We start from the raw sequence: 27,504 nt of genomic DNA on the forward strand, positions 1-27,504 counted from the left end.
CCATCCCTGTTGGAACCTCTGCTCTCCTCCCTGCCACAGGAGCACAGCATAGACATGCAGGTGGTAGCAGTAGAAAGTGATTTATAAAATCCAATCTGCATCCAGAGTTCATCTTTTCTCCTAAACAGGGATACCAGGCACTGCTGCTAGGCTGGTTTCCTAAGAAACACAGCTTATGCCATGGAGATGGGTATGTGAGAACGTACATCCGTCCATCCCAATCCTTCATTATTCTGGATCCACTGGGATAATACCAACATGTATCACTGCAGGTATAGGAACTTCAGGTGTGTTCAGCATCTCCAGTATTTCTGTGAAAACAAGATGCAAGGCAGTGACAAGAGCCACCTCCACCAAGGCAATGTTATGTGAACTCAACCCTTGCTAGACACCAAGGCATCATGTGGGAGAGTGCTGCTGAAGACAGCCCTGGCTGTTCTTAGAGCAGCTTGACCCATCTGTTTAGTCCTTAATAAGAGTCAGCAGAAGCTTTTGTGCTCCATGAAATGGGACTCCACAACTGCACAGGATCCCCAGGGGTCCAGCACACTTACTGTGAGCCAGGAATGTGAAGGCATTGGCACTTGGAATTACCAACATCTGCAGGGCTTTTGCTGGGGAAACTGCTGCTATGGGGCTGACCTGCCCACCTGCAGCCTTCCCACTTGAGGAAGGTACTGATGTTTGTGGGAATGGCACAGTGAGGAGCTGCTCAGGCAGGGGAGGAAACCACTCAGCATAGACAATTGAGGGATTTTGTTTCATCAGTCGCAACTAGCTGTGCTGTCTCTCTGAAGTGCCTAGGTGCTACAAGTCCAGGGTACGTGCTAGGTCCCAGCAGTCACCAGTGATCTGGAGACACCTCCATATGATCTCCCAAATGACTCTCTATGGACATCTCTCCTTCCTTGTCCCCTTCCCAAGCTTGAATCTGTGGTGCTGTTGAGCTTTAAAACTTTTCCCCTGAGACACAGAGCTGATATTAAAGGTGCTCTGGACAGATAGACTCAGGTCTCATAGCCATGGATGGCAGCTTTCTGCTTTCTGCCATCCATACTCTGAATAATTCCCCTTGCTCATGAGAGAGGCTGCATCCTGCTATAATGTCTCCTAAGCAAGAGGAAAGGCTGTGACAAAGCTGACACAGTGTCACCTCTAGACTTGGCTGCTTCACCCACTTGTTTTGTATTTGTTTGCTTTTCCATGCTCATGCAGTGAATTAAGTCATTCTGTGGGTCGTGCCAGCCACTGGCAGGCTGGCATCAAATATATAATAGATGGTCTTTGCTGGGGACATGTCATTCCCACTTTGTCCCTTTTGATATAGCTTCTCCCAACCTGAGAAGCTTTGCCTTCTCCCAGCTGTTAGTCCCATGCCATGTGCCTCATCTTGCCTTTTTCCCATACACATCCTAAGGAAAAGCACATTTCCAGGGGAGGGGAACCAGAATTTGTCTCAGAGCTAGATCCGCTTGAGCCCATGGTGACATTTCTCTCTGCCACAGATACAGAGGCTTTTATAGGCTGGAAGGTCCACTGGAGGGGAAATGTCCCATTGATCTCTTTTAGGTGCATTGTGATGACAGTGTCTTACGTAAATTTTTCTCTTTCATGTAGTCTGTGTAGAAGGCAAAAACCTAGTTCTGCTTTTAAGTATAGCAGCATTACTGTGGCTATTAGCTTGGACCAGTGTGATCTGTGTGTCTGCAGCTGAAGCCTATACATGGCCTGACATGCTGGTGGTGTGGAAGGCTCCAGCTTCACCAATGTAGTTTGAATCCTGGTCTTCTGTGGTCTTCTGCTCTCTCCTCAAAGGGTTAATGACTCACCACTGTCTTCATCCTGGTGACGCTCTGTCAGGGCTTGGAACCTGGCCCTGCGTAGCCGCTGCTCAACCTCCAAATGATAAATTGTGTCAGGATACTAAACTGATTCCGGTCCTTAAAAATGAATAGGTGATTTGAAAATGCCCTGTGCTGGGTGTGAATTCTGCATCTCTCTCATCAATCACTTGTCATAAATAACATTAACATTCAGGAGTCAGCAGAAGGTGGGCAGGTTTGAAGCAGGAAGAAACGTAAAGTGATTTCCTCATATTTTTTGTAGACCAGAGTGGCAGTCTTGTTTTCCATTTGGGTAGCTGAGAAAATTTTACATTCTCTCCTCCCTGGAGAAGGGATCCTTTGTGCTCTGCCAGCCAAAATGTGGCAGTAACCAGAAGTAAAGCTAGATGGTTAAATGATAAGAAGTGGGACATGGCTTGGTTGAAACAGAAGGCTGAGGGGGAAAAGTGGACTGTCAGGTCCCACAGCTGTTTACTCCAGTGGGATATCCTCTCCAGACCCATGAACCCATCTTTGGATGGCATTGGGACTTCTTTGGGTTGGATTTGGGTGCTTCTCATGGTGGTGGGATGCTGTGTTTACACCATCAGGGAAAGGATGCACTCGGCCACGAACCCTTCCAGAGCTGCTGGCTGCCGTGGAGCGCTGGCCAGCAGCCCCTCAAGCTCAAACGAGTTATCACCCACAGTGCTGCAGCTTTCCAAGCTGTATCATGGATCTGGATGCCCAATTAGATTCCACCTAGCACAGACAATGTTTAGGTGTCCTTGGCTTATCACTAAGCTGAACCTGGTGCAAAGACCCGTCTTGCTTCTCCGAGCATATTTGTGGGAAGAGGTGCAAGGGAGGGCTGCGGCATCGTGGACTGATGGAGGAGACTTTGGGTTCAAATTTTTTGCTGACTGCTTGTTTGCTGGAGGGATTTGCTCCTGGTTTTGTTTTGTAATGGCTTTATTGCTATAGATTATAGCTTTAACTGGTGTCAAGGGCACCTAGAGCTCTGGATCACCTTCCTTTAGGGATGCTTAACTCTCAGGAAATGATGCTGTAGAAGTAAAGTGGGTGCCAACTATTGGGGCAGAGTGTCTTTCAGTCCTGAGGATGTCCGTGAAGTGTCCATGAGAGCCAGGATGCCTGAGAGGGGAGAAAGTGCTTGTGTTCTGAGCTTGGGAATGGAGCAAGTCCTGCCATAAGCTTCTCAGATTCCTGCCAGAGCTCAGACCTGCAAGTCCTTTTCTTTTCTTGCGCAAAAACAAGCATGAGGCTGGAGGAGCTAAATACTGAGACCATAGCCCAAACACTATGGTAACCTCCTGGCCAAAGTGAATGGAGACATTCCACTCATCCAGTGGTAACTGCTTGGTTACCTGCTTCAGGTGTCTGGGATCCGAGGCAGTGTAGTAAGGGCTAGTTTAGATGCTAGAGACTCCTCTCTTTGGTATGTGTGCGGAGATACCCAGTGTGCCAAATCCTGTAGCAAAACTTGATGGCAGCAATTCTGCTGGGGTTGTACACAACCTCAATCTCAATAATCATAAAGATGGAAAGAGAAAAATTTGGCCTCCATCATTCCTCAGGGGCCAGATTCTGTTGCCCCTGAAGTGCCCGTGATTTCCAGGTGGTAAGGCTAAGCTCCTGTCTCAATTATTACAGCAAATTATTTTCTTATCTTTGCCTGTGAGTGGGGGGCTGGAATCTGAAGAGGGTGGTATGTCCAAACAGAAGTGTTAACTGTCCCCCCCCTTCCCTCTTTAGGAAGGAGATGCTGCACGCTATTAAATTCATAATGCTGTGCCTGGCTACATTAGTTACCATGCAACACACTAACGAAACTGAGGATGAAGAACATATTTTCCCACATCTGGAGTATTGCAGAAAAGATTTCATAGATTTGCATGTATGGTGCATTTGTGAAAACACTGTGAAAAAGGGGAAGGGAAGAGGGAAATGTTTATTCGTTATCAGCTGATGAATAATTAATTTACAAACATTGTCTTGTTAAATATAAATTAAATCCTCATTTGACACACTTTATAATTTAGAAGTATAAGCCCAGCATGAATGAAGAGAACTCCCCACTGACTTCTTTCATGTAAATCCTGAGGAGGCAGGGAGGGAGGTTTGGCTTTCAAAGTTAAAGCTGACAAGGAGTAGCAGTTAGGAAGGGGGCTGATGTGACAAAGCCAGCTTGGGCACCTGGGGCACTTTGGCTTTGCTTGTGGGGGAGATGGCTTAGTGGGGCAGGGAGGCAGTGGCTGGCTGCAAAACCCTCTCCCAAGGATTGCTTCTCCCCACTCAGAGCTGTGGGTGGCTGAGCTGCTGAATCGTGGCTCTTTGAGTAAAATCCCCGTCGATGCCACGTTATCAGAGTGTGCAGCAAGGCAGCAGCTGCTTGTGAACGGCTGAGCTACCCCAGCAGCAGGGGTAGAGATCCCCAAGAGAGGAGCTAGACTCCACAGAAGATGTACAGGGCTAAGCCACCCTTGTGGAGAGCCCTTAGGCAGTTGGAGGCATCAGAAGCGAAGCCACATCCTGAGGAGTGGCGGCTGTGCTTTGTTGGGAGGCAGTTAGTGTGAGAGCTGCCATGGGAAGCCTTGGGTTACAGCCCTGGTGTCCTGCTGCAAGGCTTGGGTTAATATCTTCCTTTCTTCTTAATAGATGGGGAAACCAAGACCGGTAATAATTGGCTGGCTCTGAGGAACACTTAAGTCTTGATTATACTTAGCTTTGGCTGCTTTGGAATAAGTAGGAAGGAAATGAATTGAAAATGGCACACAGTGCTTAAAATGCTTGACTATGTTCCTCTGGAGCACAAGATAAGCCTATAGGTAAAGCAAATGTGTTACTTCCCCCTTCTTCCCCGATAATAATATACTCCAGCGGTTGCATAGCACTTCTCAACTGAAAGGACTTCAAAATGCTTCACAAATCATCTGTCTAGAAGGCAATAGCCCAGATGCACCCACTTCTAAGGTGGATTGCAATGCCTGAAGCACTGCTGCAGTGCTCTGCCAAGGATTGCACAGTCTCCTTGGCCTGCCCAGTGTGCAGCAAGAGTCAGGCACCAGCATAAATCTGGTGAGGTTGCACAGGATGCACTCATGTAATGAGCTAGGTCGGGTTTTGGTCCCTGATAAAGATGTATATCATAGAAATTTAAAGTGTTGGGACATGGGTATTGCTCACTAAGGGCCCCAGTGCTTTTTCTGGCTGTTAGTTTCCATGCTTGAGTGACAGCTCAGAGCCAGTGGTGCATTTATAACATCTTCACAAATACTCATGTGCTTGGAGAGTGCTCATATATCTTGATTCCCTGGTGTTCAGGAATGGTCACCTGAGCCCATTCCTGTGTGCCTAAGTGCTGAGAGAGGGACTGTTCCTCACATAGCTGCTCATGTTCACACTGCAGTGAGGTCAGGTACATGGGGACGGGCAGAGACTGTTCTGCAGCCAATGTTTGTCATTGCCTTAGGAAAAAAACCCACGAGGCCACTGAGGAATAGCAGCAATCACATGGGACTTTTAGTACAAATTGTGGACAGCAACAGAAGGTCTAATGAAATAAATTAGTTACTCCCATCCTGAACATATCCCTAGAGTTTCTGGAAGTGTCTAGGTTTGCTCCCAAACTGGAAAAGGGTTGATTTACTCACTATGAATAATTCAACCAGCTCCTTTTATTATCCAGAACATACACTAATCCCCTCCAGATATTTTCTGTGTGACATCTATGCCGGTATTTTATTTATAGGCTGTTTATTGTGCAAAAATCACAAGGAGTCCGTTATCAGGGAAGGTGAACAGAAAGCTGAGAGCTTGCCTCTAAAATCTGGAGCTAAACAAAATATGAAAATCTGGACAGTGGCCTCCTGGGAGTGGGGAAAGTGCTTTTCTTCAGAGACATTTCTGGAGAGCAAAGCCCTAAAGTTAATTAACATCTGTGCTCGCAGCCTGATGCTAAATGGGGAATGTGGCTGTACTTAAAGCTTTCTTAAACTGCAGCATCAGTCCTGGCACACAGGTGCCTCCCCACAGCCCACAGTTCAGGCAGCCTCTGGCCCTCAGGCAACACGGGATAAATCAACATTCATAATGAAGTAAGCGGCTCTTGTAAATTCCTTCACGGATCCGATTTCCGGCCTTCTGCTGGCAGGAATGGCTCAGTCTCTCATTCATTTTGTGCCAGCCTTTGGAGAAAACTCACATTTCTTCAGCTGGACTGAATGCTGTATTTGCTTGCCCTGAACCCTTGCAGGCAGCCTGGGAAGGGTGCTTACTGTAGGTGCTTCCCAAGGAGCTGGTGTGCCTGCTGTACCCAACCTGAGAGTGTTGTAATTTCTTACCCTTAGCCACAGAAAGCCTTTCTAACACAGTCTGTGACCTCAGCAGCTGCATCTGGTCTCCCTTTCTAGAGGTGTCTGCCAGCAGATGGGTTTTTTGCTTGTTAAAGGACCATGATGACAGTTTTCTAGTGACCAGTTGACTCTCCTTACTGGGGTCTGAACCAGGCTGGAGGGCTGTCCCCTGCTCTGGCCACCCTGGCAGCTAGCAGCTCTGTCTTGCTTTAGCAGGGCATTGAAGGAGGCTTCTGTGATCCAAAGGTGTGGGCATGGCTGTAGTTGCTGGATAATGGGAATGCAGCTTTGCCCATTGCACTGGTGGGAATGTGCCTGGGAGGTGTGGGCTCGGAGCTGCTGCTGGAGCTTCATCTTGTGAATCAAAGTATGGTCCATTACAGTCAGCTAGTGGAGCTGCTCCGTGGTTCCCCCACATCTCCACTTCTCCACACAGAGATATGTGCTCATGGACAGGCCAGGAAGAATGTGTGTGATTCAGGTACTGCTCTGTGCTCTGAAGCTCATTAAATTGATTCTTTCAAGTCAAAGAGAAAGCACCGTTGTGTCAAATCTGAAAGATATAGACTCTGAGCTATACCAGTAGTTGTCACTTGGTGGGCTGAATTATTTTTAAGGCAGAGTTGATTTATCTGAACTGAAGGCTTTAGATGTCTGCACAGGAGAGGATGGGATATTTCAGGTGCCAGAGAGCCAAGTCAAAGAGCTGGTCAGAGGCCAGAGTTTCTGGTCTAGGGTGAGCAGCAAGCATTGTAGGGGAGGAGGTCTCGTTTTGCCCTCCTACTTGGGACAAATAGCCAACATTCTTCAGCATTTCTGAGGAAAAATGGGATTAGGCACAATCAAAACATTTACATTTAGTGTCATCAGATTGTTTTGATTTGCTTTTCATGTGGTGATAAATTCTGTCCCATAAGTAAAGCATGAAAATGAGTATTTGAAAATAAATGTCAAAATGAAGCAAATCAAATAGATGAGGGTAAACCAAAATATTTTGTTCGCTTAGCGAAGAAAAAGACGTTTCCGAATGAAATGATAAGGTTGAGGTAATTCATTTTAGGTTTTGACAATTTTAATTTATTTTCAATGAAACTTAAGGGATTTTTTTCAGTAGAAATCAGTTCTATTTTCTCCTGCATCCCCAGATGAAGCCATCCTACCATTCTCCTAAAAGCCTGATGTGAAATCTGCCTGCTATAAATGTGTTACAAAATGGAGACCATTTCTCAGAATTCAGTGGATGTGGGTGACCACAGTCAGTATGCTTCAAGGACCTCTTCATGCCTCAGTGTTAAAGGCTGAATATTCAGACTATTGCATCCCATCTCGGTGCACAGGAAGGATTTAATTGCCCATGATACAAATTGCAACTGAGCAGCAGTGGAGTGGTGATACTGCCAGCCTGAGCCTTCCTGTAGCAGCACTTTGCTTCTCCTCCTTGAAACCCCTCTCTTCTCCTCTATGTCTCCAGGCACTTCCTTGGTGCCTCTCTGTCTCCAGCTTGGTTTTCTTTTGTGGGAGATATGGTCCACAAGTGAATGGGCAGGTGGATACTGCAGCCATTTCATGTCAGTGCTGCTCACACTGCCCCACCAATTCCCAGTGCAACAGCTCCTCAAAGCCCCAGAGGAATCATGTTGTCTGCATAGGGTAGTGAGGATGGGGGAATAAATGTGGTCAGGGATCTTGGGCTTGCTGTGTGCTGGTAGCATGGAGCTGATGGTAGGTGGGGGACCCTGGTACAACCTTGCTTGTCCATCCCTGTATCCAGAGCAGTTCGTGGTGAGGATTTTGCTGTTTGTTGTCTGACCTGCAGTTGGCCAGGAATGGCTCTAATCAGCTCATCAGCTTTGCTCATCAGGAGAATTGCAGCGGTGATAATGGCTCCTCCCAGGCAGATGCACATGGGATGTGTGAACCAAATCACTTTGGAGTGTGGGTGGGGGAACACCTTGTCTCCATGTGGCTGGGCAGTAGGGGAGGTCACAGCAGGCAGTTTGCAAATGTTTTAAGCCTTGTTTCTTGACAGTTTCCCTGGATCTGTTTCTCTCTGCCTCCAGCCTTGCTGGTGTACCAGATACAACTCCCACACCATACCTATGGCCCTTAGTCTGTCATTCTCCTCCAAGGACACTCAAAGCCACCTTAGTAGTGTAGTGAGGACAAGGAGAGAAAGCACAGCAGCAGGGTAGAGAAGTGGGAAAAACCTGTGGGAGTTAGGTTGGTTGTTCCTACAGCCACAGCAGGGAAGGGAGGTGAAGTTAAGATGATAACTAGCTGGTCTTCTTTCATTTGGTCCTTGAAAGGAAGAGGTGAAGACGGAGAAAACTGCAGTATTCAAGACAACCATTTCCGATAATTATCTGGCAGTAGCAGACTGACTCAGCTGTCCAGAGTTTGCAGCCTTAAGTGTGTCACATGAATCTGCACCTTGTGAGAAGGCATGATGGGCCCTGGTTCCCCTTGCCACAACAAAGAGCCACAGCATTGACATGGCTTGGAGCAATGTGCCAAAGGGATTGGCAGAGTAAACCTCACCAGGAAGCTTGGGAAGGAAGGGTCTCTGCAGAGAAGGAAGGGGATGTGAGAAGCTCTGGCAACCGGGATATCAGGCACTTGGTTTGCATTTCAAGGGTGTAGTGATCCTTTGTGTGGAGCCAAGCTCTGCTCCCACTGCTCACGGCAGTTTGGATGTGAGCTCTTCGTGCAGTTTCCTGTGGAGCTGGCTGCAAGCTTCAGTCCTGTTCTGCAGCAGTGAGGCTGGGGGCTGGTTAGACACTGTTTCTCTTTCACTGGATCATCAGGAAGGGAGATGAAAATACTTCGGTGTTGCTGCTATCACAAAGAGCCAAAGCCAGGTTCACGTGCTGGGATTTGGTAAGGAGCAGCAGAGGATATGCTGTCCAGCTCCTGGGAACTTTGGACTAAGCTTAAGAGCCAAAATTGTTTGGTTTCTTTCTCTGTATGATTCTGGGATATACAAGCCCTGTCACTGTATACCACTGTGTAGAAAACTGAGCCTTCATCTTTTTCACCACTCCCCAAAGATGTCCCGAAGTCATCTAGGGGAGCTGGGAAAGGTGGAGTGGTTGAGTTTCAAAGAAGGCATCGGCAATAGGCAGAGTCTCTACAAAACAGTTGGAAGAAGGGACTGGGAATACTGGTCCCTCATTTCTGAGGAGTGTGTTGCAGCCACCAGGTGCCATGGGATGTGAGCAGCTCATAGCAGCAGAGCTCGGCAGGTCCTGCTTGCCCAGTGGCTGGTGACCTGGCTTCCAAATGACCTCCACACTTGGCCTAAAGTGTGGATATCTACCTGGAAAGGAGAATGAGCTGGACTGGTAACCCTTCTGTAGCTGCACTCCAGCTTGCTTTGTCCTTTGAATACCCAATAAGGGAGGCAGAAAGAAATTGTTCTTTCTCTGTAACTTTATTAGTTTCTCCCAGCTGCTTTCCTCAGCCTGGTGCTCCTTTGAAATCTCATTAGGGCTGGGCTGTGATTGTGTGGTGGCTTGAAAGAAATCACGAAATGAAAACCAAAATGGAGTAGGGAGAAGGAGCCACATCAAGGAACTGGCAGGGCAGGAAGAGAGAGCTGCCAAGCACATCAAGGGGGCATGAGAAACAGCATGAAACAGGTCTCCTTGAAAGAGTTGGTATAGCAGAGTGCACTGTTCCCATCTCCTTCTTCATCTAGGGCCAGGAGTGAACAGGGTCAGGAGTGAGGATCTCTGCAGAAAGCACAAACTGCTCCCCTTTTGTGAAAGCAAAACTTTCTCAGAAGTTTTGAATGTCCCTTATTTTTATCCTCGAACATGAGGATTAGAAAGGGATTTATACAGGCAAACTGGTTTTCCTCCTGGCCAGCACAGGCATTTCCATACAGTTTGCATCATCCCAGGGATGTGGTTGCACTGTTTTTTCTTAGCCCTGTTTTGGTGGGAGGAGGACAGAGATCAGGTTTGGGAAAAGTGCCTCTCTCTTAGGTACCATCCTGGCTCACTGCTTCTTGCAGAGCTAAACCATACTGTCCACCCAGGGCCAGTTTCCTTATGATGATTTGTGCTGTGACTCGTCATGTGGGGCAGCCCATCAGCCCACCTCAGCATGTGAGCCATCTCCCATGGCTTCTTCAGCCTCAGTTCTGGGTCCTGCTGGCTCCTCCACCCTGTCAACATGCTGCCCACAAAGGTGGTTTGACAGAGCTCAGTGCTTGGTGGTAGTGAGTGGTTCTCTCAGAGTAGGGCATGTTTAGGAGAAGGCTGTGGTGATTTTTCTGCTCCTTATACTCTGTCCCTAAGCCCCTGTCACTGGCCACTGTAGGAGCCTGTTGGGACAGAGGGCACTGCTTGACATTGTTTGCCTATTCTTATCCCTCTGGTTTAGCATGCTGTTTTGTCGTGCCATGCAATTCCTGCACTTCAAGGAAGCTTCTGACTCTGATCCCCACAGAAAGCAGAGCTCCTGTGGCTCACTGTCTCTTGACACCCTTTCTTTCCTGTCTTGACCTCAAAGCACAGCTTCTGTAGCAATTCCTTCATCCCTCAAATCACAGTAGGAAGGACTCTGTCTGATCTCTTGGCATGTCAGTCGGCATCCAGCTGAGATTACTAGACACCTTTGAGTCCATATAGAGAGACAGTCCCTGCCCTGGAGAACTTACTGACTTACTAGACAAAGTCCCACGAGAAGGTGGGAAGGGGCTGGGAAATGATGTGCTGCTTGAATAGGGCCATTACAGTCGAAACTGTTTCTGCTTGAGGAGAGGTATGGTCAGGGTGGCAATGCTTTTCTTTCTGAGGCAGAGAAGCAGAGTGATGAGCTACAGACCAAATAGAGTGTGGCGAGGAGGAGGAAAGAATACCAGAGAGGGAGTGAAGGGAAAAAAGGGAAAATCCAAGAAGGCCTGGAAAGATGAAGAAAATAGCTAAGGGAATTGAGCAGCAGATATGGGCTGTTCAGTCCCTGAGCAGACAGGGAAAGGTGCTGAAACCTTTGCAAAGGTCTGCAGACTACTGTGGACTTCTCCAAAGTCCTCAGTCCTCCCAAAAACGGCTGGATGCAAATGGGAATCAACTCTCAAATCTCAGAGGTAGTGCTGACTGCCACCCCCTAGTCAGTCCATCTGGTGAGCCAGCAGCATCAGTAAGTGTACTGGGGTATGGCAAAGCCTGTGTGAGGCCAGTGGGGGTTCCTTCTGTGTGAGGTACCAAATTGCAGGCAGGGAGACCTAATCCCAGAAGGATGTTTGCTCTAATGCTCCAAAACCACACAGTCACATGCTTCTGACACTTGAAGGCACTTGTGTTGTCATTTAATGTTTGTTTCCTGCTTTCCTCCACTTCACCTGAGGGCCATTGCCCTGCTGCTGCAGCAGGACACTGCTCTCATCCCTGCTTCTCCATCTGAGGAAAGAGGCAGTGAGTCTGCAGTGTCCAGCTCCAGAACTGAGCAAGAGCCTGCTGGCAGCCTCATGGGAATAGAGCAGCCTGGGATAGCGAGTTTTTAAGGACAGAGAGATGGAGCAAGGGGCATGTCAGAGCTGGAGGAAACAGACTTACAGATGACTCTGTGGAGGCAAGCTGGCCATCCCAGAAGTGTTTAGGACTAGACACTTTGGGGAATTCATGGTACTTCCTGCCTTTTTTTTGCCTGGTACAGGGAAGCTGCAGCAGCTGCTTTCCCAGTCCTGGGCAGTATTAGTTGCTCATCCCAGTGTTTCATTTTAATCACAGTTGGTGGCATGGGAATGGGAAATGCAATTAAAGAAATTCCAGCTTCTCATCTGAATCTTGTCAAGGTGTCCTGGAGGAGTGATCTTGGGGAGTTAATTGTATGCAGTGAGAAGGTTTGTCTTCCAGCCTTTTCAAAGGAATTTTTTTTGTCTCATCAAACACCCTGTGAGCCTAAAGGACAAATAAACAAGAGCACCTGCCCGAAGTGCTAAGTATTGTCTTCCAGTTATCCTGTATGCTTCTGCCCTCACCTCTTCTCTTTCTCCACCTGCTTTCTTCTTCCAGCACAAAGTTCCTTCAATCCCAACGTCATGGGGAGCATTTAAGCATTTAGCAGTCAGGTGTGATATGCAAACAAGACTTTGGGCAGGTGTGGCTTTGGTTTGCAAGCAGCTCAGGCATTTTCTAGAGATCGTGGTAACTGGGCTGCATCTTTACTTGCATCAGAAGGTGCTTACATGTGACTTTGCACTCAGGTCACATCCTATCCTGAGAGTGGACAAAAACCAAGCTAAAAGGAGGCTACTTCCTTGTGGTGCTTTGCATAGTACTTCATTGAAGTGTTTAGTATCTTCCCCTGCAATTAATTCTGCCCCATCTGCATATAGCATCCTGTGTCCACGTCTCTGCCTTTTCAGTAATAACCTCATCAGTGCAGACAGACTGTGCTTCTATAAACCAGAGTCTGGCTGATGTCATGTCTCGACTCAAGGACTTTCCCTGATCCTCTGGGTAATGACTGTTAACAGATGCTAAAACACACACACATCTAGGTCATGTGCCCCTCGGGCTCACACTGAGAGACTCTGTGTGCCAGCCTGTGTTCCCATGAGAAGAGGAATGGGCACCATGGCAATCAACAACCACCTTGGGGTTGCATGGGAGGAGATAACATCACTGGAGGGCAGGAAGTGGTGGTACAAGGGAATATCTCAGAAGAAAGGATTTGGGGGAAAGAGACAGTCTGGAGTAGTTGGCTGTCATGAGTGTAAAAGCCTTGCCTTTTAGATGTCCCCATTTGCACATCCATGGGAGCAGGGATGAACAGAGGTGTGTGGGAATGGGCAGATAGAGTTCTGAGAAGCCAGCACAGTTTTGAAAGCCCTGTCCAGTTCCCATCTGCAGGCTCCAAGGGTGAGCAAGCCATGACTGGGGAGTTTGCAATCAACAAAGCAGCATCTATAGCATGTCGTGTTTGAAAGCTCCTGGCACGAGCACAGGACATGGGGATGGTTTTTAATAGCAAGTTTGTATTATAAAAAGAATGCTATTTCAACTGAGATTCCCTGGGCAGAGGCGAAAGACATTCAGACAAGGACAGTGCTGCTGGTGTGGCTGCAGAAGTGAAACAGATGGGAAGTTCAGTGTGTCACCTTGAAAACACAGATCATCAGAGCTCTGTTCCTGTTGTCCTTGCGAGCTCCCCCAGTCACACCAACATCATGTCCACAAAGCTCTCTGAGGTCTGATTTGAAAAGAGGAGGACCTTGGAAACAGTATGAAACTTAGATTCTCATTCTTTTGCACTTTGTGTTAAAGAGACAAAACTCACCCAGAGCAGGAGGCAGCCACAGGTGAGGTATCTTACACTACTAATGGGAGAATTGGGAGAAGCCTGATGCTGCCCAACCAGTCATTGAAGCTGATGCTGATGGTACATGTCCTTTTTGCTTGCTGCCTTCAGAGAGTGCTTGCACATGTCATGCTAGAAGCACATTCCCACCAACAAGCTTTGGGGACAAGAAGCTGTGCGTTCAGATTGCAAGATTATTCTAAAATACAGTTTATTTTTTTAGTCTTGGGAGTGTCTCCAAACTTCTTGCTATTACTGAGTGTGTTCCCTGGGATGTGGAGCCAGCTGCTGGGTGCAACCCAGGATTTGTGAGAGGTGTTTGCAGAGGAGGGATCCTGGGAGGGTGAGTGGGGTGTTGTGGAGAGGAAAATTTTCATCTGTGCAGGGCTGTGGGGGTGTGGACTTGCTGAACACAGTTGTGTCTGAAGGGGGAATGCTTATGCTGACCCAGTTTTCAGAAGAGGGAGACTGGAGGAGAGGCTTCCTGGCTTGCCTTGAGCTGCACAGAGCAATCTACCAGTCCCTAAAAGAAACACACCCCATTCCTGGGTCCTCAGTAACTTCTGAGACTTTCCTGAATTGCAGCATCCCAAAGTGTTTGCCTGTAATACTTCCTTTGTTTAGCTCTGACAGCATGGACCCATCATAATCACATCAGACCACCTGAAATGCTGCCCATGCTTCCCAGGAAAGCAGCTTGCTTTATTGGACTGCAGTGAGGGATTTGCTTGGAGGTGCAGAGGGCTCTATGAATAAAAACAAATATCAGAACAATAAAAGCTAGAATGTGACTGTCTAGGATAATAATCTCTCAGTTCCACTGTTATTTAGGATTTTTCTAAACTATCTCTCCAGTAGAAGAAAATGGAGGAACATATTTCCAGGTCTCTGACTCCTCTCTTCAGAGGTTTTCTTGTTGATGTTGATACAAGTGAAGTTGCAAAAACCACATTTAAATCCTTAATTTTTTCTTAAGTCAGGAAGCCATCTAAGACATACTCATCTCATGGCTTTGCTCCTCTCTTTGGCATTGGGCAGAAAACTGAGGTTCTAAAGAACACAGAGAAAGAAGCTCAGAGATGGAACAGAGGAACCGCATGGTACCAGCTCCTCTGTATCCCACTAATTGCACCCTTAAGAGGGGTCAGCTGAACCACACATGCAAACCTGCTTAGAGCCGTTTGAAAAGGATGTTTTGGCAGGGGCCAGCTGTGTTTATTTGGTGTAGAAGGTAACCTGAAAATACAACTGTTAATTTCAAGCTGCGTCATGCTATCCCTGTGAGTTTAAGCTGTTAGTCTGAAACTGAGTAGTCCTAACTTATACCTGCCCCAAACCCAGGGTGGAATTTGGTCTAGAGTTCCTGGAGCCAGATCTGACTGGAACTACAGGCTGATTCCCTGTCTGGGTGCACGTACACACAGAAGTGAAGGAGGGGGGCACTGGGAGGAGCAGACTGGGGGCCAGACTGGATGTCCTTGCTGTATCAGGACATCAGGATAGGGAGTAGAGAGGTGCTCCAGGGTTATGAAGGTGGGGGCAGAGCAGCAGATGCTGGGATGATCCCAGGAGCAGGGTTTAGGGTAGCACACAAGTTGAACAGCCAGCTCCCAACTCTCCTCTGCTGGGGACAGGCTGATTTCTGAATCTGTCTGTTTTCTTCTGGATTGGAAATTTTTGGATTTTCTTTAACATGCCTTTTCACACATAAATTCTGTAGCTTTCCACTTAAACAATCTTTTTCGAGTTGAAAGGGTTCAAGAGTGCAATAAAATCTGTTTGCTGTTGTTCTATTTTTTCTTTTGATATGAACCACTCCTGTCAACTCCTCGTCCTCTTATTTCCCACAAATGTTCCTTTACAGGACAGGATTTTTTCCATTAAATGTTTTCAGATTATACCACTCTCTGGAATTGTGTTTCCACCAGCATCTGTGCTGCCCATATGAGGAAAATGAGGACTGATCAGTGATGTGCAGCAGTGCCAGGTGATGACAGTGACCAAGGGCCAGCAGGGACATGCTGAAAGACTGGGTTGGACACGAGCTAGCAGCAGCAATGCTGCAGGGCATTCTTTAGCATTGGATAAGCTCACATGATAGTATTTAGGGTAGGCAGCCTTCAGGGTTTGCCTTCTGGGGAGTTTGATTTATTATTTTATGACTGAAATTTGATGGGAGTATTGCATCCATGCCAACATGTGTGTGCCACCACATGTGTGATCCAAATGGTGTGGCCTAACTGTTAGAGCGATTCCTCTCATTTCATTAGCTCCTTCTGTTGGAAACACTAAAAATGCCTGTGCTTTTACAGAGAAGTTAACAGCCTCCATGTGCTGCACAGCAGATGGTACAGTAATGGTGGAGGCGTATTTTACAATAACCTTTTTCCACATGGGCAAATTGAGGTATTGAGAAGTCTCTCTCTGATGGCTGAGAATGAGTCAGGGGCAGAGGGAAACTGCAAGGGTGCAGGAGATCAAGAAACACTGCCATAAGTTTTAGGGGCTGAGCTCATCCTGCCAAAATTCAGCTATTGAGCCTTGACCAGCCTGGTCTCTTCCAAGGTCAGTAATAGTGTAAGGTGTTTCCAGAAGACAACCTGGAGTGCTTCATGTTGAGATCTCCTTCCAGAAGTGCCCACCCCTGTCCAATGACTGCAGGAAACCCATGGTCAAACACCTCCTATTTTAATCACCTTGGTCAGATGCCTACAGCTAAGTGGGATCTCATTAATGTCCCGAGAAGGGTCTGAGCACTGTCCCACAGCTGATCAGTGCAGAGCCACAGTCGTGCAAGGTTCATCAGCATCAATGCACACCTGTTCCTGATGGGAACAGGTGCTGAAGACTTTGGGAACTATTGTGGCTTAACCCTACTTGGCAACTCCGCCACACATGGCTGCTCACTCACTCCCTTGCAGCAGGATGAAGAAGAACATTGGAAGGGTGAAAGTCCTCCCAAAGGCTGGAGCATTTTTGTATAAATCTTGCCTCAGATAATTCTGAAAGAAAATACATTTGTAAATGCCAACATTTTCCCAATGGGCTCCCTACGTAGAGGCAAGGGAGCCAGCTCAGCTACTAAGTTCTTCCTCGTGAATAGCTGTGCTAATAATAGCCACTGAAATTAGATCAAACCACAGGACAGTGACAATAACAGCTCAGATTTTTCAGAAGAGCTGAATGACTTGTGCACTACACCTTTTGCAAAGGCTGGCTGTGAATGGCACAAGAGGAGCTCTTTAATGCTGATCCCTCCTGAAAATCTGGGCTTGACAACAAATACAAAACCCCCAGGATAGCTGACCCTACACTCTTCCAGACTGTTGGCATTGGTTATCCCAGACCTGAATGCTGAACTTTACAGCAGGATATCTAACTGAGCAGCCAGCCCAGAACTGAGATCTCACCAGTGACTCCAGTTAGGAGTTAGAAACTGATAGTGGCATCTAATGTGCATTTATCACTGCATTTTTGGTTGCTTTCTCCTACACTAGAGATATTGCTTAGGAAGAGAAATATAAGCTCCTACTAACTCAAAAGGGGTATGCAGGGGGGGTGGAGAATGTGCCAAGTGTTGTGCTATTTTGGCCCCAGCAGCTGGCAAGAAAAACAAAATGGCCTCAAGCACAATGAAGTCAGCCCTTCCCATATATATAGTTTTGTGCTGCCACGACCCCATCTTGTCTCCACTGTGCCAATACTGCTTTGCCCAACTGTGGGCTGTATTTCACAGCCTGATCTATGTGTTCATCACTCTATATCCAAGCAGTATCCAGTGTGATCCAGAGCATTCATATGCTGGAATGGGCTCTCCCAGCCCCATGGGTTTGGGCAGTGGCCGTGCTTGTGCACTTGACTTTGAGGGCTGCTGCTGTCTCCTCATGTGTGTTCTGAATGAACTGTAGAGGCAATGCCATCACTTTGAATCTGCTGCATCTGTCCCCATTTCCCCATTTAGAGATCCATTAGGACCTCATCCCTGTCACCTTTGCTCATTCCTGTGTCTAACCAGGGTGAAACATCAGCCTGGAGAGTGACTCGACCGCCTCATGGCAAATGCTCTTTTCTCCTGATCTCATTCCTATGCAAGGGACGTTTTTGGGACCAATCACTCATCAGCAGTTGGCTGACAGTGGAGCGAGGGCGAGGAAGATGAAGAGGAGAGTCGTGCACTGCCCTGCTCTGCCCCCGCCGGCAGGACATGCTGTCCGAGGGATTGCGCTAAGAGTGCTGCATCTATTTTAACAGCATGGTTTGAGAAGTCAGCTCTGAACCAGCAGTGAGGGCAGTGAAGGGAGGATGTGCTGCAGTCATAAAAATTCCACTGAGATAAATCAATAGAGGGAGGAGGAGAATGAGAGGGAGAGGTGGCAAAGTCAGACATTGTTCATTGTCTGCCCACAAGAGAGAGGCAAACAATGCCTCCGTGATCATGGGGATTCAACAGGAGTGAAAGGGAGCAAAGGTCAAGTCAGGAGCTATCAGAAGCAGGTGACCAACTATAGTATGGACTGGTGGAACTGGATTTAAGGGTCTGGTTCAGACAGCTACTAAGTGCCAGACATGTTCCTTCGTGCCACTAATTAGCACCTTTGCAGGCAGGCTGTAAAAGAGGTTAGGGAGAAAATTGGCTTGCAGCAGCAAGCCAACAGTGGGCTAATGGTGTGGACTACTGCCAGTCCAATCCAGACAGGAACTGCCTCCCAGAAATGCTAGTTATCAGTGCGCTAGGACATACTCAGTGTCACCCAAACCAAAGGTCCTTATTATAGTGAAAACTCTCTTCTCTGTCTGCAAAAGACTCAAGATTTTGAACTGTTTTGCACCAAGAGCTGGGACCATAGCAGCCCCTGCCCCATCTTCCTTTTCTAATCTTCAGCAAGGGATTTCTGCCCAGGGACCCATGATGCCCTGAGTTTTCGTACAAAGTATGAGTCCTGCAGCAAGGGATTGATTCTCACTAGATTTATGCACAAGACTACTATTGCTATATGTGCAAAGTAAGTGTGTGGAGCCCATCTGGGCTTGTATCCTAATGAGTAACAGAAATTAGTGTCTGCTTGCCTTCTCTGGTAAGCTGGTGAGCGGCTTTCCCTGCTTGTGTTTGAAAGGTATAACTGAACTTAGGACTGGATTCAGTCAATGTTCACACCACCCCTTCATACTTGTGCTTCAAAGGAGTGTTGTCTGTCAGGAGGAAGCTCAAGCCCTTGTTTGTATGGTCCTGGTTTTCCAGGCATGGATCAGGCCAAACATGGCACAGCTCAGCCCACCAGTCAATGCACAGTCTTTGGCTCTTCCTAAGTGTGCCATGGATGTCCTGACCACAAGATAAAGGTGAGCCTGGAAAGGTGTTAGTGGTCACCAACATCTGCTCCCAGACTTAGAAAATAAATATTCTGGCTGTGACTCCAAAACAGTGGCCTAGGGTCCAGAAGGCAGGGCTGTGCTTTGCCTGGATCTCTCTCACAAAGACTCTCTTCCTTCTCCTTCACAGGAATACACCATTGATATCTTCTTTGCTCAGACGTGGTATGACCGGCGCCTTCGTTTCAACAGCACCTTGAAGGCCCTTACACTGAACACCAACATGGTGAGCCGCATCTGGATCCCAGATACCTTTTTTAGGAACTCCAAGCGAGCTGATTCCCACTGGATAACCACCCCTAACCAGCTCCTCCGCATCTGGAATGATGGAAAAGTGCTCTACACACTCAGGTACATCCAGCAGGCACTGTCAGTGGCTGCTGAGGTGAGGGAACAAGGAAATGATCAAAGCAGAGGAGGTTTCCATGTGCCCTGGGACAGAGTACTGCAGAAGTTTCCCAGTGCTGATGGAAGTACACATGCAGTATTGGTTGCAGAGTGGGCTTCCTCTTCCTAGGAGGAAAGCTTCCAAAAAATCAAACTGCTTTGCTGTATCATATGTAGGAAAAAAGTCAAAACTGCAAATGGTTTCCTAAACCAAAATCCTTTAAAATCTTATGTTGCTCAGTCCAGATATTTTATTCTGTTAATTGGCTTTTGTTCCCATAAATTCTCACTTCCATAAAAGAATCTGAAAAGTTGACTAAACAAAAAGGCTTTTTGAATGTGAAAATTAAATGTTTATTCTCACTTTGAAAATATCCAAACATATATTTTGTTTTTCTGCTGGTTTGGAATGTTCTTGCAAACAGACTGATCTTCAGCAAATTAGTTCTCAAGGAAGCGAGAATCCCTCTGTCACATTGTGGGGTAGGAATCAAAATCTCCTTCTCTCTTCCTGTCTCAGGCTGACGATCGAGGCTGAATGTCTACTCCAGCTGCAGAATTTCCCAATGGACACTCACTCCTGCCCTTTGGTTTTTTCCAGTTGTGAGTATACATATTTAAAAAATAGTTTTAGAAGGCAACCAGAGAAACCTCAGTAGACTAATACTCTTCTGGAGATACCATCCTCCCTTTTAGCTGTATTTTTTCACTTTATGACTCTCTTCCTAAGCCATTACCCATCATGCCCTGAAAGCATCCTCCCACTCCTGGGCTAGCAGAGGGACAGATTCATAGCACCTCTGAGTTTCTCTTTATTGTGGATGGATGGTTGAAAGAGACTCTTTCACTGACCTTCTGACCACTCTAGACAGAATATGGATATATTCTGGTAGACAAAGAGCAGCCATCCTGCCTTGCATCTTCCCCCTTCTCCCACTCTCTGATGGGGCAGCTTGACTTTCCAGACCTCAGCCCAGAGTGAAGCCTGGAAACTTTCTGCATCCAAGGGTATCACAAAGGAGAGTTACTCAGACCTCCCCTCTCAGTCACCACTTGTCCAGACTCAGCAGCAGAGAAGGCTGCTGGTGTTAGCACATCTCCACTGATAATTTTGCAGGGAGCCTTTCTGCACCAAGAGATCCCTGTCCTCATGCGTGGGTTGGAAATCTGATTTAATCATCTGAGCATGGGTTCTCCTCTCCTGCTTCCCTTGCCACCGAAGACATGCAGCTCACAGAGCTCTGAGGTGCTTCAGAGGGAGGCAGCATGCTGAGGAGATATCATCCCCTCTTCTCCCACCATCCCTCATTCTTTGCTAATTAACAGTACATGCCATACACACTTGATAATTAGAAACACATTGTTAGTTAGCTGCCAAGCTCTTACTCCATCGTCTTCTGAGGAACTCTCTTGTAGGTCTCTGCTTCACAGTAGGCTTGTTTCTTTGTCAAGAAAGCCAGAGGTAGGAGAAACTGGTCTTCTCCATGGAGAATGCACCCCTTCGCTTCCATAGATCAACTCCCAGGGCAAGAAGTGCAGGGACCACACAGAACATCCAGAACCATGCTATGTCCAATGTTGTCTTTGTATTCCTGGTGTACTCATGCCTGGGAAGGGAAGTCAGTCACGAGGCTGCCTCAGGGAGCTAAAACGCTTCAAGATTTCTGGTTATTGGAGTCACAATCACAGAATAGTTAAGGTTGGAAAAATCACCTCTGAAGATGATCGAGTACAAACCCCTGCCAAGACAAGGTCACCTAGAGCAGGTGGCACATGAATGCATTCAGGTGGGGTTTGAATGCAGAGTTTTGACTTCAGAATTGTGGAGCCTCCTTTTCCAGTGGCAAAGATTCCTTGATCTCCCTGGGCAGTGGGCAAGGTGCCATCCTCCAGTGGAAAGCAGCTTCTAGTGCTCTGCCACCCTCAATGGAAAGAAGTTCTTCCTCAGACCGGCAGAGTGGTCTTACACCAACCCATGTCTCATTCCCACCAGTGCAGTCCTTAGAAAGGCTCTGTTTCTGGGATTGCTTTTCCCATCCCTAGGATTTGAAGCAGCCCACAAGGGGAGATGCAGTCCCTACTCCCACTGCAAGAAGGAATGCCTAAGGGAATCTAAACAAAAGGCGTCAGAAATACCTGTCTGAAAGCTTCATGTTTACAAAACAGTTTGGGTGAGATGCCAGTGCTTTTGCAGTCAGGGTAGTGACTGAGGTGGAGGCACATGACATGCTCTTCCACTGATGTCTGTGCCCCTTTTCCCAGATGGCTATCCTCGGGAGGAGATTGTCTATCGCTGGAGGCGCTACTCCATTGAGGTCTCTGACCAGCGCACCTGGAGACTGTACCAGTTTGACTTCACGGGGCTGAGGAACACCTCGGAAGTTCTCAGGACTGGGGCAGGTGAGGCAAAGGGAGAGAGTCCATAGAAACATCTGTGTGCTGGAGACCTGGTGGGAGGCGAAGGAATCATCACACAGCTCCACAGTGGTGGGGAAGGAAGGTCACAACAGCACAGTTAGAGAAACCTAAGAATGAAGGGACAGACATTGGCTAGAAGGAGCAGAAGTGATGGAGATGAAGGGTGAGGGGAAGGTGAAGCAAGGATAAGCCAGAACCACTGACATCTGTGAACTGTGAGGTGACAATGCTGATGTAAATGGAGCGATTGCTAATTGAAGTGTCAGGAGGAGGAGGAGATGGAGCTCAGATCCCCTCTCACTGCAGTATGTGCATACTGTGTGATCTCTGGGTGATGCTTAGGATTGGAATGGGTGGGGAAATCAGAACTTACAGGTCTCAATCTTCCCTCCTGTAAACTGGTGTCAGGCTGATGAACACCTGAATTGTGCTTTAAGAGACAGGGACAAGGCTGCCTGCCTGTGTGAAGAAACTAAATAATGGAAGCCCTTCAGCTCCTCCTTCTCCTCATAATACCTCACCCACAGATAACTGAGGAAAGCCTCTGGATTCCTGAAGGTGGGGTGAGCTCATATTTTTAAGCCCTCTGAAACAGCAAGGAGTAGTGCTTCTCCCACTCTGCAGGAAGCTGCTGCTGCCAACAGTGGCAGCCAGCCTCTAACCAGAGTAGAAAGGCAGCACAAACCAGGACAAGAAGTGAAAGCATCTTGAATGCACCAGTGGCTCTCTGATGTTTGTAATTCTTTTTTTTGGTAATTGCTTGCAAGCTCCATCTTAACCCCAGAGCTGTCAGGTGGCTTTCTTCCAGTACTCACTGGGAGCCTCTGAAAAGAGAAAGAACCTTTGCTGTAAGTTGCCAAATGAGCAATTAGGATGTATAGCACCACATGCCTTTTCCAGAGGCAGAACCAGAGTCTCAGTGGAAGAGATTGAAGGACACCTCCTTTGTTACAGCTCAGGTAGTTCGTTAGCAAGCCAGGCCATGTAGCCTGTTATAGTTAAATAGCTTCTATAGAAAAGAAACCCTTGCAGCAATCAGCTGAAGATGAATAGTCTCTGTAGTTTCTTCCCTGAAACTTTTCCAAACTTTGTGCTTTTCAGCATGCTTAGACACATAGCCAGGCCAGTACAAATGCAACCTGGTGGCCACAGAGACAGCCAGGCAGATAGCCAGCTGGGCAGCCACAGTGTCAGCTTTTAAATTAGTGTCAGACAGCTACAGAACCAGTTAGCTACAGAGTCTACCAGCCACAAAACCAGCGAGTCACCAAACTTACTCAGCCAACCACCTGAAGCTAACAGTCTGGCCATCCACAAGAACAGATGGCCAGGCACTGAAAACAAGAAAACCTCATCAGAAACACTTTGAATTCTGAAACTTTGCTGATGTTTGTGTTTTAGGAAGCCCCATGTTCTGATTCCAATGTCCCTGTTGCTTTTTCCTAGGGGAGTACATGGTGATGACAGTTTCTTTTGACCTAAGTAGACGTATGGGTTATTTTGCCATTCAGACCTACATTCCCTGCATCCTGACTGTTGTTCTTTCCTGGGTTTCCTTCTGGATCAAGAGAGACTCTACACCAGCCAGGACATCTCTGGGTAAGAGACAGGATGATACATGTCTGATGCTTGTCAAACCCTGCCAGGGTAGCAGGCTGGCAGTGTTGGAGTACAAAATCTCCTAAAGCACTTTGCTATTTTCTGGTAGTTTGGGCATACCAGAGAACTATTCACTCCTCAGCTTCCTGTGTGTAACACTATCCTCAAGCTCAGCTGAATCTCCAGCTGTGCTGGATTGGGCTACTGGATTATCTCAGGATAGAAAATCACTTTCATGTCTTGATCTGAGACCTGAACATGAACTTTTCCAAGTTGAGAGTGTGGTATTCTCATATACCAAAAGGCAGAAGGAGGGGGTGAACTGTGGCATTGCAGTGCTGCCCAAAGAACTCCTGTCATGTGCATGGATTCTGCATTTCCTTGTGACTTTTCAAGGCCTCAGTGTAGGACCAGTGATAGGAAGGTAATGGGCAAATTTGCTTGGCTGTATCCAAGAGCCCCAAGCTGTGGCAGGAGGTGGAAGCCCTGCTGGGTATAGCCTTTCTCTGTCAGTCACCCCACAGTGAGACTCCAGGTCCCAGGACGTGGCAACAGCCCTACCTAATTGTTTAGATTTTCTCAGCAAACTGCAGTGGCTCTTTGAGGCAGGAAGAATCTGCTGTCCGTGTAATGCTGCTCTGATAGGTGCTAGAGAGGTCTTTACAAAACTTTAATACACTGTGGCTGTATCTGCATTTTGCAGCCAGCTCTGCTTCCCAGTGCTGTCCTTCCCATCAGCCCTGCTGACTTTCCCTTTAATTGGAGGCAGCATTCCCAGCCCTGCCTGCAGGTCTCTGTAGGGAGGGAGTGGAGAGGAAGGGCCATCAGCATCAGTCAGGGCTATTCAGAGCCCATCCATGCTGATCATCTCTCCCCACCTCACTATCAAAATTAATTTCTTTGGTGCCCATGGAAAGAGGAGGAGGAGGAGGAGGAGGAAGGAGGGTGTCATTCCCAATGGAGGTGAGAGTATGTCCATGGCTGGTAAAGGAATGAACAGCAAGAGGCAAAATGTTCTACATGGCTGACACAGCTATAGTGGCTGTCTCAAAAAAACAAAGGCAGGTTTCCCCAAAAGGAGGAACCCCCTCTGTGGGATGAGACCTCAGCACATGCAGAATAATGTATTCTCTCCACAGCCCCTCTTGTCATTCCCAATGGAGGTGAGAGTATGTCCATGGCTGGTAAAGGAATGAACAGCAAGAGGCAAAATGTTCTACATGGCTGACACAGCTATAGTGGCTGTCTCAAAAAAACAAAGGCAGGTTTCCCCAAAAGGAGGAACCCCCTCTGTGGGATGAGACCTCAGCACATGCAGAATAATGTATTCTCTCCACAGCCCCTCTTGTACTAATTGCAAATGACGGCCAGTACGTTTCAAACCCGCCAGCCTACATTAGGGAGATGTAAACTGGACCAGTTCCACTGGCGTTTCAGATATATGGAAAGTGAGATCACATCTGCTAATGCAAATACAGCAGGATAATATGAAAATCTCTTGCCATGCTCCCACACAGAGCCACGGGGGTGACCCCAAGAAAAGGTGACAGGTGGATTTAGATCAGTGCAAGAGAAGAAGAAACAAGTGCAGTGCCTGCTTCAAGTCACTCTCCATGACACCTGAAAAGTCATGGCAGTGACTGGGAAAAGGGAAACATTTTTTCAAAGGGTAGAAAGGAGAACCCTGGAAACTACAGATCTGTCAACCTCACCTTTATGTCAGGGAGGATCATGGAACAGATCCTTCTAGAAGCTGTGCTAAGGCACATGAAAGAGAGGATGTGATTCAACACAGCCAGCATGGCTCCACCAAGGGCAACTCTTGACTGACCAACCCAGCCTTAAGTAGAGTCCAAGTTTCCCACTCCTTTACCAGGCCACACTGATGGCCTGTGTGACACCGAGGTTTTGACCAGCTCTTTGTCCATTTCTGCATTTCAAGACCAGAGTCTGTCTGAGCAGAGCGAAAAAGGGACCAAATGACCAGAGGAATTTCAGTTCCACAGTAGAAAATGAGGTTGTTTTGGGGTCTGGATGCGTGTAGAAGACAGAAGTGCTCATCATCATTACTTAAACCAGCTCTTTTATCTCTTAGGCATCACAACAGTGCTCACAATGACCACCCTGAGTACCATCTCGCGCAAGCACCTTCCCCGTGTTTCCTATATCACAGCCATGGACCTCTTTGTCTCTGTGTGCTTCATCTTCGTCTTTGCAGCTCTCATGGAGTATGCTACCCTCAACTACCTGGTGGGAAACAAGAAACCACTTGAGCACAACAACAGGAAAGCTAGGCTGGTAGGTCAGAGGGGACAGCAGAGGTGGATGCTGTTATCCCCCAACCCTCATTTCCTAGGGTGGATAGAGATCTTCCATGAGCTTGATGATATGCCTCCTCCTGGGCCAGCTGGCAGCAACTAGAATATACATCTGGACTGTGTGCTATGTCTTCGGAGACAGCTGAGCTCAGGGGAATGAAGGAAGAGGTTAGCACAGCTGAAATCAAACAGGTCATGTTTCTGCACTGACTATTCATGGCAGAGTTGGGGAATCAGAGCACGTAGATCTTTGCTGACTAGGGCTGTGCTCTAGGGTGCCAGGGAGGACAGTCAGAGTCATGCAAGAGCTGCCAGTTCCCCCAGTATACCAATGTGGTGATTTACAACCAGGTGCAGACATGGGGGATGATTAGTGATCCCTCTCCTTTGAACTGCACCTATGCTATGAATGGATCTGTTGACAGTTGGGTGGGTTTTGGTGTCCAGAACATGTTTTCTTCCTTTTCCTTCCCTTTAATCCTCCTACCTCTCCTCATTACAGCCACCTGCCGGTGCACAGGTGATGCCAACCTTTACCACCATCAACATCAACAACATCATGCACTGGCCCCCAGAGATAGAGGAGGATGAGGATGATGACCCTGGCTCCCCATGCTTGGAGGGAAAGGAATGCGAGAGGTTCTTCTGCTGCATTGAGGACTGTCAGACAGGAATGTGGCGGGAGGGGAGAGTCCGTATTCACATCTCCCGCCTGGACTCCTACTCTCGCGTCTTCTTCCCCACTGCCTTCCTGCTCTTCAACATTGTCTACTGGATTGCCTATCTCTATCTCTAGCCCTTCTTCGTCCTCAGCTGGAATGGACTGGAGACCAGCAAGATGGGCTTCTCAAGGAGCATAGAGAACAGCACCTCTTCTGTTGTAGTCAGTTGTCGATCTGAACAATCCAGACTGGTGATTCCCTCCTCCTGCTCTCTCATCTCTTCTGAGAAGAACCAAACAGCTTTTTTTTAGCCTTCTAACATATCTTTTTAGAGAATCTACCTTTCCCAAACAGCCCCCTCTCCAACACCACCAGCACTGTACTCCTTGTAAGATTGTCCAAAAACATCCTATTCCCATCTCAAGATTAGGGATTTTGTCAAAAACAAAACCCTTAATGCATTTCATTTTTCCATCGAATCCTACTCCAAAATTTGATGGGAAGTGATGGCAAATGGAGTTTTCTGCATAGTTATTAAGACTGCAAAGGAAATACAGTAGATCTTACAACTTTGGCACCACTTGCACCAGAACAGGTGTTGTGGAGTGCTAGAAGCTTGGAAAGGTCAGAAGGAAATAGTGTGAAAAGGGGCAGCAGTACAGCTTTTCCACACTAGCTGGGCTTGGCTAAAATGTTTTGAACCTGCCCAGACATCTGACAGTGGCACTGACAAAGATGGAGTAGCTGCAAGCCACCACCAGCTCCCTGCAGAATATTGATGAAGCATTCCTCATGGATCACTCCACTTGTTGCACCAAGTGGCACCCAAGACATCCACCCACTGAGGTGTTGCTGATTCTCATGAAACAGTGGTAAAAAGCACTTCACAAGTTTGAAGGGCCCATCTGCCTTACTGGAGCAGACTCCTCAGGGCCCACGGTGGCATTCTGCTTTGTGATCAGGACTTGGAGCAGGCTCTGCAACTCACATTGGGCACAGCCAAAAGAGGGAGAAAGTCCTTGTGCTACAAATGGCAGAAGTAGTCTCATGAGCCTGTGAGGTAGTTCTGTGTGGCCTGTCTCATGTGAGCTGGGCTCTGCATCACAGAATGCTCTCCTGCACAGCAACACCTGCTGAAACCATCAGCTCTGTGCTTGGTAGTAGGTGCTAACCTGAGAGAGGAGGACTGGAAAAGGGAACACACAGCTACCAGTGCTGCACCCACCAGCAGTGGGAAGAGAGC

At 47.5% G+C, this 27,504-nt stretch overlaps 1 protein-coding gene across 1 annotated transcript in view; it reads left to right on the plus strand.

The window, feature by feature from the left end:
* LOC103797966 (gamma-aminobutyric acid receptor subunit gamma-4) overlaps positions 1-26,646 on the plus strand; it is a 28,810-nt gene extending 2,164 nt beyond the window's left edge. Inside the window, exons 4-9 of the mRNA XM_009070206.1 lie at positions 19,008-19,228; positions 19,785-19,867; positions 21,527-21,664; positions 23,129-23,281; positions 25,377-25,579; positions 26,102-26,646. Of these exons, the coding sequence (XP_009068454.1) occupies positions 19,008-19,228; positions 19,785-19,867; positions 21,527-21,664; positions 23,129-23,281; positions 25,377-25,579; positions 26,102-26,395 (1,092 nt within the window). The 3' untranslated portion in view covers positions 26,396-26,646. The remainder of the gene's footprint in view (positions 1-19,007; positions 19,229-19,784; positions 19,868-21,526; positions 21,665-23,128; positions 23,282-25,376; positions 25,580-26,101) is intronic.
* The last annotated feature ends 858 nt before the right edge of the window (positions 26,647-27,504 follow it).

This window comes from Acanthisitta chloris, unplaced genomic scaffold (genome assembly GCF_000695815.1).
Source record: "Acanthisitta chloris isolate BGI_N310 unplaced genomic scaffold, ASM69581v1 scaffold22292, whole genome shotgun sequence".
Taxonomy (NCBI): domain Eukaryota; kingdom Metazoa; phylum Chordata; class Aves; order Passeriformes; family Acanthisittidae; genus Acanthisitta; species Acanthisitta chloris.